General features: G+C 44.8%; 1 protein-coding gene across 1 annotated transcript; it reads right to left on the bottom strand.

Annotated features, from left to right (window-relative positions):
- Window positions 1-1039: 1039 nt before the first annotated feature.
- lrrc4.2 (leucine rich repeat containing 4.2) lies at window positions 1040-9598 on the bottom strand. The gene is made up of 2 exons (XM_086208848.1): window positions 8263-9598; window positions 1040-8126 (listed from the first exon to the last, which is right to left on the bottom strand). Exon 2 carries the CDS (start codon window positions 8003-8005, stop codon window positions 6011-6013), a length of 1995 nt encoding a protein of 664 aa, XP_086064974.1. The 5' UTR covers window positions 8006-8126; window positions 8263-9598; the 3' UTR covers window positions 1040-6010.
- Between the last annotated feature and the right edge of the window lie 1097 nt (window positions 9599-10695).

Genomic DNA, 10695 nt, shown 5'->3' with positions numbered 1-10695 from the left:
TTATAAATCAAGTGCCATCCTGTAAATAAGTTAACGTTTCAAATTAATGAGGTTCTAAGGCCAGTTAAGACCAAAGATTCACAACGAGATGAAATGGTTGCAGGGGAAGTTGCAATGGCATAAACTTTTCTGTCTCAGCTTGACTCGTGCCGTTTGGGGACGTCGCCTGCGACTCAGCTTGTCACGTAGCCACAGGCTGGTTCTCGAACATAAGTTCCATGGAGAGGATGTTTTTCTCAGCGTCTACGGTCTGTAGCTCACCTGTCACCAAGAAGCAGAGAGTTCCCCTGCTGTCTCAATAGCTGGTGTTTTCTCTGCTTATTAGAGATGTCACCGAAACCTCGAGAAGACAGAAGTGCAGGACTGAAATAGAGGGGAGATCTCCTGTCTCACATTCACAGTAGAAATTTACATAATCTCCTCGGGTGCTTCATTGAAGCACCCAATGACGGCTCCAAATTCTCGACCCTCTTTCTTCATGTTTATGCTGTTTCATCGGTAAAGCAACATCGGTAGCAGGTATAAATCCCTATTGCTGTTCTCATTAATGCAGAGAGTTGTTACTATGGAAACGGTACGCTATCTTGTCTCGTTGAAGCAACGTGGCAAGTCAAAGAACATCGCAGACCCGGCAAATTGCAAGTAGCTGCAACAGATCTTGTTGAGAATCATTCGTAAAAACTCGCTAAGTGTTTAAACAACTGCAGTATCATGACTAAAATCATGACATCAGTATCATGACTGTCCTCGCTCCTTTTTATCTCTTTTCTCTTTCTTTTTAACTCTTTAATGCTTAAAACAAAAGACCAGTCTGAAAAATGTGCAACACAAATGAATTTGAGGCTTTGAATCGCACTGACTTTCGTGTAATGACCTCTCAGAATGACTACATCCCACTGTTCATATAAATGCCATATTTGTTTATTTTCTATGATACATTTTACAAATCAAGAGACTCTATAGCAGGACCCACCGTTTAGATGAGTCAAATTCATGAGTTCACCAAAATTCCTGTTCTGTAAAAATGTATTTAGCATTTGTAGGTGAAGCTGAGGCAGCTCAGACACAGACATCAACAAAGGTGAAGCCTCAGGTAGGCTGACTAATCAAGCAATGAGCTGAGGATGAGGACTGAGCGTCAATTATTCCTCTTTTGCAACAAGGACCGGGGATTTTCTTACAATCCCTTTGTGGGTATCAAATGGCATCAGTCAGCAGGGAAACTATGAAGGTCCTGCTGAGGCCTCTTATTGCTGGAGACTTCATTAACAGATACGGATCTGGAGGCTCAAGGACTTGTTCCCAACAAACCCTTAACCTCAGAGAACAGCAGCCTGACCCTTTCCTGTTGTTCTTCTGCAGATATTATCAAACTGGAGTGAGACAAACTATATAGTGGCAGCTAAGCCATGCTTTTCGCCTCCTCCATCCGTCTGCCAATATGGATAGCATGAGCCCCTGACACACTGCTCACTTCAAAAAGATGCATTATAGCTTTGGCAGAAGCTTTATCAGCTGCCCACTGGCTGATAACCAATAGTTTGGGAAAACAGGTGGGCATTAGTGAGCATGCTCCAAAAGACTATGCAAATCTTGCTGTCCCAAATAGATAACAAGAGAAAGATAAAGGGGCGAGAGAGAGGGAGAGGGAGGAAAAGGCTTGCGCTTTAAATCCAATCTATCCGTGCAATATTGAAGGTGTGTTCGGTCAATGATTTTAGCGTTTGATAAGCTAGCGGACAGAGAAAGGGAGAAAAGACGGCTCTTTTGCAACAAGGCAACGTACAGACAAATTCAAAGCATATGTCTGAGTCAGCTGCTCGAGGTAATACAGCAGCCACCCCAGAGGAAAGATTCATACAGACCCTTCTGATGTTGTCAGGGAAAGACGATTGTCTGGGCCTTTGTTTTTCAGCCGTTAACACAATGGCCAATTGCCTCCAGCCCTCAGCCTCTCCACCCTTGACATTGGCTTAAACTTCAATCAGTTGTTTTTATAGTATTATGCTAATTACAGACCTGACTCCTGTTTTTGCTGTATGCTGAAACGGAGGAGGAGGAGGAGGAGGAAGAAGAAAAACAGAATAAAGGATGTAGTCAGTGTTCTTGTATGTGGCTGATTATCAGGCACATTACAAGGCTTACACGCAGCCAACAGCCCTCTTAAGAAGCCTCTAGCATGGCCAGAGCCATGTTGTACTGGGCAAATAAATAAGAGTCTATTCGTTTTCAACCCACACACACTTACACACACGCTGCAAAACAACCAATAACAAAGAACACTCGGCTTTGTCAAAGCAAAGAGGATTCTGGTGGTGTCAGCGGGGTATTAGGCTGTTTTGACAACGGTCATGCTACAGAACAGGCCATCATGAGCAGACATCTCACATATGCGCGTGCAAGTATGCGCCTTCAAAACTGTGAGTCGTTCAAGAGGCTATTATCACTCATTCAGCATATAATAGGTCAAGGACTTCCCAAAGATACCATCTCCAGCAGAGTCAGGACAGAGGAAACGGCTAACTTTTGTTGCAGATTCTTGGATATCCGACTGCTTTGAGAAACGTTGTGCCTAAAGACAATTTCAGAGCTTTTTAGCTTCTCAACTTATGGCATGGTTAACATGCTTGGTCTAAAAATACTGCAATACTCTCTTGGGATATCAAACATACTGTTTTTGAACTGACACTTGTAAAAAAAAAAAAAAAAAAAAATTAGACGGCCACTCTTGGTTGAAATCATTCATTCAGAGTCAGCTTCTCTCTTTTTTTGTGGGCTTTCGTTCTACCACTGTTATCATAGCCTGTCCCTTTAGTCAAATAGACAAAACTTTAGGCCTTCAGTCCAGTCTAAATGTAGACAGCGCCCTCTTTTGTAATCATGTTTATTAATCGCAGTACAGACTCATTGTCATCATTCACATAGATTCATTAACATATCACTGCTTTTTATTGATTCTTTGGGGGATGTTTTGATTTGAGGACACTGCAGGTCTGATTGAGGTCCATGGGCCTGGTCATATGACCTGCAGCATCCAAAGTAAAATTTCTTATAATGTCCCAGCAAACAGGTTAGATTTAGGAACAAAAACACTTGGTTCAGCTGAGGCAAGCATTGGGTTTAACTTACTACTTAAAGTAAAACTGTATTCTTTCGTTCATGTCCATTGCCTGATTGACCGTCCACCTCCAACGCAGTCTGATTTTTTTTTTGTTTTCAAGTGATATTTTACCCCAAAGAGGGTTTATTTGCCTTTCAAGTACACCCAAATAAACTGCTTGAGCTCATTCTGTTTCACTTCTATTCTCCAGAATGCAGAAAGAGCCAGTCATGTATATTTAGCGCGAAGCTTATAGGACCCAGAAACAACAAGTCTGTCCAAAAATGTTGTTACACTCTCAAGCGCTTCGTTCTGCATGATCCAAATCTTTTCACGTACAACCCAAAGTAAGCATAACCAGCACTGATTCACCGTAGCGCCGAGGACAACCAGCTGCAAGTACTTGAAAGGCAAAATATACATTTTGAATGAATTTGATGTATTACTGCTTTCAATAAACATCATTTCACTGACTAGCCCATGCATGCTGCTAGTATCCATAATGGCCAATTCAATATTGTGACAACAGTATGGCTGAATTGCGCTCTTTTTTTATATAAGAGAATGAAGAAATACTTGACATCGACAAAAAAGTTCCATCTGCTTGTTGAGGCCCACCTGTACTGCCAGGTCTGCTGGCAGAGAGCGCTTCACCTACTGCTAGCCTACATTTTGCTTGTGAGACAAGTGACTCGTTCAATCTGTATGCCAGACTGTTACATAATTTCTGTCCCTGTTTTGTTTTACTGCACCAGACAGATACCTGCTGTAATGCAGTCATCTTATCGTGAATGTCAAAGGAAATCTGCATGTAAATTTAGTAACATAATGCCAGTCATTATTAACCCTTGGTGAACTGTGAAAGAGGTCCAGCCTGGAGGTTTAAGCCTGGCTCTTCCTGCCAACTCCCCATGCTCTGTCATTATCACACAGCTTGTACTTTAATTTTCTCTTTATCTGCAAATAGCTTCAACAGGATAACATTTGTATGTTAACAGAAATGTTTTAAGTGATCAGTTGCCCGCAAGCTTTAAATAACAGTCTAAATCTCTACAACAGTTATCAGGTCACAGGCAAGCCTTCCAGTCACCACAGTGAGCATCACACTTACGAGGTAGTAACAAGCCGCTCAGCTGTCTGATAGAAACCATTTCTGAACGTTCAGAAGTGCTCCATCTTGTTAGGCGATATATTTAGATTGTCTCCAAGAAATAATAACTCTGCTGAAGTGGAGTGATGCCATACCTCATAGGATGATGAACCAATTACATAGTTTGCATGTCAATATCAGATTTTATAGGACCTACAACCTGCAGGTTAAGTGTACAAGGAAAAGAAACCCACAAACTGTAGAACTGTGGGATACATGTATTTTTTTTCCCCTTCACAGTCACTGAGAAATCAATGTTAAGAACTAAGCTGAGGCATCAAAGACCAACAGCCTATCTGACCTGCATAGAGCCCCACTGTGGGGTATAATGCAGCATTGTACACCAGTTACTTAAAGACCCATTCATGCAGACACGAAGTAAATGCATAGGACCGTAAGATGGGGGGTTTGGAGTTGGATACGATTTACAATACTGCCTCCAGCTTTTACGATTAAACAACTTACACACAAATATACTCAGAGAGAAGAAAAACATCAGATGAAAGTGGTTCTGATTAAAGAAATACAAACCAAAGGTTTTTATTTTTCATAGCCTCATTTGTCTCTCCATAAAAATAGTGTTGCTCAAAATAAACTGTTAAAAGAAAGGGGAAAACAGAGTCATGTTTCATTGTAGTCCATGGAAAAGCCCCGGTATCAGACATTCAATTTGTTTCACTTGAATCCTCTTGGTTTTTTTTTCTCTTTTTTTCTCCAAAATCAGAATGGTCAGCAAAGCCCCGTATCACTGCACCACATGTCAGTTCCTTTGAAAAATTAGCATCTGAATGAGCCCTTGCAGAGACAAGTCAGGCAACTGCTGTAATGCATTACTAAATTAGCCCTAAACACTACACAAGCCATTAAGAAGCATGTCAAAACCTAAGGGTAAAGAAACAATACAAAATGCAACCAATAACAGAACAAAGTATTTGCAACAACTGTTATTAGTCTGCACTTCATTTGTGCCAGTTGAACCAGTTGGGATTCATGTGCACATTTAATAAACATGTTTAGACACGCTACAACTAAGAAGCACGGGCACTGTCAAATAAAGCTTAGCAGCTTGGCTCCAGCGAACAGAGGGTTAAACCTAAGCTGCAGAAATTCACTGCAGTCCAAAAGCATTTGGCTGATAGCTACTGAACAGCACATTCTATCTGTGCCATTAGGTTGCTATCCTTGGACAAATGTTTCTATCTAGATTTTGCTTGTGTGTCCTTTTGTGTTCCTTAGTCTGGGTTTTATTGCATATTATATTTGGCAATGTAAAAACTGGAGCTTAAATCTGGGGCTGTAATCAGAAACCGGTGCTTGTATAAAGATTTTTTTTTTTTTACTGCATCCTAAATATGGTGAAAAACAAACTAAATGCCTCTTTTCCTACAATAGACAGTACCACCTTCTATCATCACTCACAAAAGCAATTCAGTGTCTTTTTTTTAAATAGAAGTCACCAGTTATTATAAAATAGTTTCAAATTCCTTTCTTTTCTAATATAATCTGCATGGCTCACCACTGCCTCATAGTCTCATTTATGTATATATATATATATATATATAGATATTTGTATTTTTTTAATATTCATATATTTATGTATAGGCATGTACAAGAAACAAAAAGTGTCTCTGCTTTGCACTTCTGTACAAAAGAAAGTTACCGTTTTGTTCTTTGTGCACTCTATTGCATGAACTGGGGACCAGATAGGTGGAGAGGAGAGGTTGGGGCCAAGTCAGAGATAGATCCAAAGGAAACATGATTCAGATTTGGGTCTCTTGAACTCTTTCCTTGCCGTGAGAAGTCTTGATGATATAGGGATCAGCAATGGTGCTGATGTGGCTGTGATGCTGTCTGGCTGAGCGATGAAGAGAGTTGTTCTGGGTCCAGTGGGCTCCGTAGCCCCCCTGACGAGAAGAGGAGGAGACATACCCAGGCTTAAAGGTGTTGCTGTTGTGTTCCACTAATGTAGGCAGTACTAACCCTGTGTCATCAGAGCCACTAGATCCAGAGGTGGGTGGTGGAACAGGAGGAACTTCTTCCTCCATCTGTATGATTTCTATGGTCCTGGCTGCTGCTACCGTGCTCCTCTGTTGATGCCGCTTACGCAACTTATAGAATGCTATCAACATGGCAGCTGCTAGCAAGGTAACAGCAACAAAACAGCCAATGATGATTTTGGTGGTTTTCATTACCTCATCCAGGCTGGCAGCTGGCCCACTAGGGATTCTGGCAGTGGGGATTGACACCTGCCTTGGAGTTTGCGTGTTTTGGAACAGCACAGTAGGTGTGGAGATGAAGACCGGTTGAAAGACAGAAGGGGAGGCAGGGGCAGTAGGCTTAGGTTTTGGGGTTTCTTCCACTGTAGGCTCTAAAACTTCCACTGTTACGGTAGTAAAATAGGACAGATTGGACGTATTGAGCTCCGCGTTGCTGACATTTAAGTAGGCCGAGGCATTGGAATTTCCGGCCATGTTGCTCACCATGCAGGTGTAGACCCCAGTGTCTGATGGGAGAACATTAGAGAAGTTGAGTGTTCCGTCGTTAAGGACAGATATCCGCGGGTGAGCCGAACCATGGGTCAATACAGTCCCACTGGGGAGAAGCCATCGGACAGAGCTCATGGCGGCTGTGCGACATTTCAGTTCTGCCACCCTCGCTGCCGAGATGTTCAGATCTCTAGGAGCATCGAGTATGAATGGCGCTGAACACTGAAAGGTAGTCTGATCCACTTCCACCAGGTATCGTCCTCTCATATGGGATGGGGTGTGGCAGCGTCCACAGCAGGTGGAATTTGTGGGAATGTATTCTCTGAGCCACCAGGAGAGCCACACTACATCACAGTCACATCGCCAGGGGTTGTGGTGCAGGTGTAGCTCCACCAGGTACTGAAGAGGGGTGAAGAGGTTATGGGGAAGGGATGACAGGTTATTATGGGCCAAATTTAGCTCCACCAAAGCTGTTATATCGTCAAACGCATTCCTCTCGATTGTGGTGATGGCAGAGTTCATAATCCACAGTTTACGTAAATTCTTGAGCCCATGGAAGGCACCAGGCTTCAGTTCAGGGAAAACATTCTCTGATATTTCTAGTTCCTCCAGTCCCACGAGTGGTGAAAGGTGAGGAAACTCCCTCAGGTTGCACATCCCCAAGTTGAGATATTTGAGATTTTGAAGACCCTCAAATGCCCCATCAGAGATGTACTCCAACTTTCTCAGCTCTCCAAGGTCCAGTCTCATGAGGGAGGGGACACGATTGAAGGCATAGGAGGGGATGCTCTCAATGGGATTGTTCCTAAGCCACAACTCTCTCAACTTTGACAGGTACTCAAAAGCTCCACTGGGTATGACTGTCAGCCGGTTGTCAAACAGCTCCAGGGTGTTGAGGCTTGTCAAGCCATTGAAAGCTCCCACTTCAATCTGCCTGATGGCATTCCTGCCCAACTGCAGTACCTCCAAGTGATGCAGGTGCCTGAAGGTATCAGCCTGTATAGTCTCAATGCTGTTTTCCATCAGGTTAAGGTACCTGGTGTTGGCTGGGATGTTTGGAGGGACCCTTATTAGGCCTCGGCGGGTACACACCACCTTGCTGAGCTGATTAGTGCAGGAGCACACACCTGGACAGTTCTGTGGGTTAGCGGAACCCAGTGCAGGTCCTGTTGACTGGCACATACTGAGAGCAGGCACCATGAGAGAGAGCACGGCGAGCAGGGCTGCGTTCCAGGTAGGCTGCACACTAACCTGGCCCAAAGGACTCATGGTGTGGAGGGCTCATTATTCTGCATGGTGGGGGGAGATGGCACACACCGGAGGACAGACCACTCTAGCCTGGCTGGAGCAACTCAAGGCTCCCAAGTTCCATCGACAGTGCAGGGAGATGCTACATCAAAATAAATGTGACAGGAGAAATAGGAGTGAGTGAGATGGAGACAGAGAGAAGAGATTAATACATGAGAAGCAGTGGAAAAATCAGTGCAGCAAGAAAAAAAGGTTTGGAAAGAGTATCAATGACATACCTCATCAGTTTGAAAGTGGTCTTGTTTGCCTCTTTCGAAACGTTAAAAGCAACAGTCATCACATTCAATTATAAATCCCTTCCATGGAAAGAAACGAGAAAGATGTTTTCTTGTTTTCCCTTTCTGAAAAAGTGAGGTGGCCCTCTATTAGCTAAAGGTACAAAATGGCTCCTGGTATTAAAGACCGAAAGCAGCATGGACCTCACTCACAGGCACAGGTAAGGCCAGAAAGGCTTGGCAGGTGCCTGGAACCCTTCTGCCCCCCCTAACTGCCCCCCTGCCAGGCCACAGATTCCAAAATGCAGCTCCACTGTTGATAAATCACAATGATCCATAACGCTCTTAAACACGACAGAGGAGGAGAGAAGAAGTGACCAAGTGAAATAAAAAAAAAAATCCCAGTTCTATCGGCTCCTGATACATGTGTTGTCTTGTCTGCTGGCCGCCTGTTTGGTGGAGAGACCTCCCTCAGTGTGACTTTGCCAAGGGCTAGTCGCTTGGTGATTAGCCCCGTTGTGACAGAGACTGAGAGACAGAAAAAGGCTAAAGAACTCCCGGCACAATCATCCCCCTCTCCTCCTCTGTGTTCCTCTTGCTTCCTCCCAGTGTTGGGCTGGCCCTGGTCAGAGCAGCTGCAGGCTGCCGTGTGCACAGTTAGCAGTAATCCGTCTATTCCTCCTGGGGGAGGGGGGTTGGGGGTGGTGGGAGAGATGGTGGCTCTGGGTGGGGGGTGGCGAAGGGGATGCGCTGCACTGCTGGAGCTTCGCAAAAGGCTGTCGAAGAGAGAGAGCACTCTTGTCCTCTTCTGCGAAGAGACAAAAGCGAGAGAATGATGCTGAAAGGATGTGTGTGGAAGTGGGCTCCGTATCTGTACCCATAAACAGAGAAAGGTATAGAGGATTCTTCTCTCTGCTTGCTGCTTGTCCCCTGGGCTGTCTCCTGCAGTGTTCTTCTGCTTGCTTATTTGTTAGTTTTTTCTCCAGGGCTGAGGTAGTAAGTTGTGGCAGTTAGCCATGTGTGTGGCTGTCAGACTTGCGGCTGGCTGGTGGACTACTGCAGTAGCCCGAGTAGAACAGAGAGAGAGAGGATGAGCGAGAGAGTGGCAAAAGAGACAGAAAGAGAGACAGAAAGAGAGGCACAGACAGATCAAGAGCAAGAGAAAGATAGAGTGCGCAAAGGAGAGGATATGTGAGAGCGAGAGATGGAGAGGAGGAGGCACGCGAGCACTCAAACAGGCAGCCCACCGTCACAGAAGCAGCAGGAGCAGCATCCTAATCCACATCTCCTCTTCTTGTTTATTCTCCAATCTCTTTTTTCTTTCCCCCCCTCCGATGTGTGTCGGTGTTGCAGGCAACTAAGATGCCTGCTCTGCCCCCTCCCTTTGTCCTTCAGTGGAAACGTGAATGTACTGCTGACGCACTCCTCTCAGCTGCTCAGCCAGCCTCAGAGCAGTGCATTGGTTTGATGCAGTGTTCCTGTGTATTAACACATTCAACCTCCCCTCCTCCCGAATCCCTCCTTTTCCCTCCCCTCACTGTAACTATCTTCTCCTTCTCTCTCTCTTTCTGTGTCTCACTTGTTCCGTCTCTTGCTTTCTTTTACTCTCACTCTTGAGATCACTTTACCTGTGCCGAGCTGGCCATCTCCCTCGCGGTCTGCCACCACCACCAACCCCGCTTCCCTCCCCAACCTGCCATTAAAAATAAAAGGCTCCCATTCTTAAGTATCATGCAGAGACGCGAGGTCAGACTTTTTACTCCAAGTCCGGAGTGGTTTGGTGCGCTCTGTCTCTCTCTGTCATGTGAGCGCAGCAGTGCGCCAGTGTTCTCCAGTGGAGATGGGACTTGCTGCTCTTCCTCACCTCTTGTAAGGCAGTTTGGTGAGTGTTTCCCTTGTATGCATCGACAACTTGAACAGAACTGTTTCATGTATTTGTGTGTCTTGTTCTGGTAGTGTGTGTGTGTGTGTGTGTGTGTGTGTGTGTGTGTGTGTGTGTGTGTGTGTGTGTGTGTGTGTGTGTGTGTGTTTAATGATGCTGGACACTACAACTTTAAAAAGGGTTAAAGGGTAAAGTATTAAGGTTTGGACAATTAGGCATACAGCCGCCATGTTCAGGGTTAGGCTAAAGGGCTAGAAAGCATATAAATGAATGAATTAATGTCCCCACAAAGATTGTAAGATCCACTGCGTGTGTGTTTTGAAGGTTGGGGGTTGGGTCGGGGGTCTGTGACATCATAGAGCTCTGAAATGCTGACTCTGCTTCTCTGTGTCTGCTGGGCAGTCTTCTCTTCAGGGAGGAGAAAGATGAAATAGCTTTTGCTCCGTTATCTCTCAGAAAGATGAGAGAGAAAGACTAAGGTAGAGGAAAAGAGACTTACTGAGAGGGACAGTGTGCATGTGAGAGAGAGAGGGACAGACAGAGGGAGATGCGGC

Source organism: Aulostomus chinensis, chromosome 7 (assembly GCF_037954235.1).
Source record: "Aulostomus chinensis isolate RoL2024-O1b breed Wild chromosome 7, RoL_Achi_v1.0, whole genome shotgun sequence".
Classification (NCBI taxonomy): Eukaryota; Metazoa; Chordata; class Actinopteri; order Syngnathiformes; family Aulostomidae; genus Aulostomus; species Aulostomus chinensis.
Note: the sequence above shows the minus strand (reverse complement) of the source record. Positions and strands in the feature narration are given on the sequence as shown.

Bases quoted from the DNA above. Each gene is read 5' to 3' on its own strand.
- lrrc4.2 (XM_086208848.1), bottom strand. From the start codon at position 8,005: ATGAGTCCTTTGGGCCAGGTTAGTGTGCAGCCTACCTGGAACGCAGCC.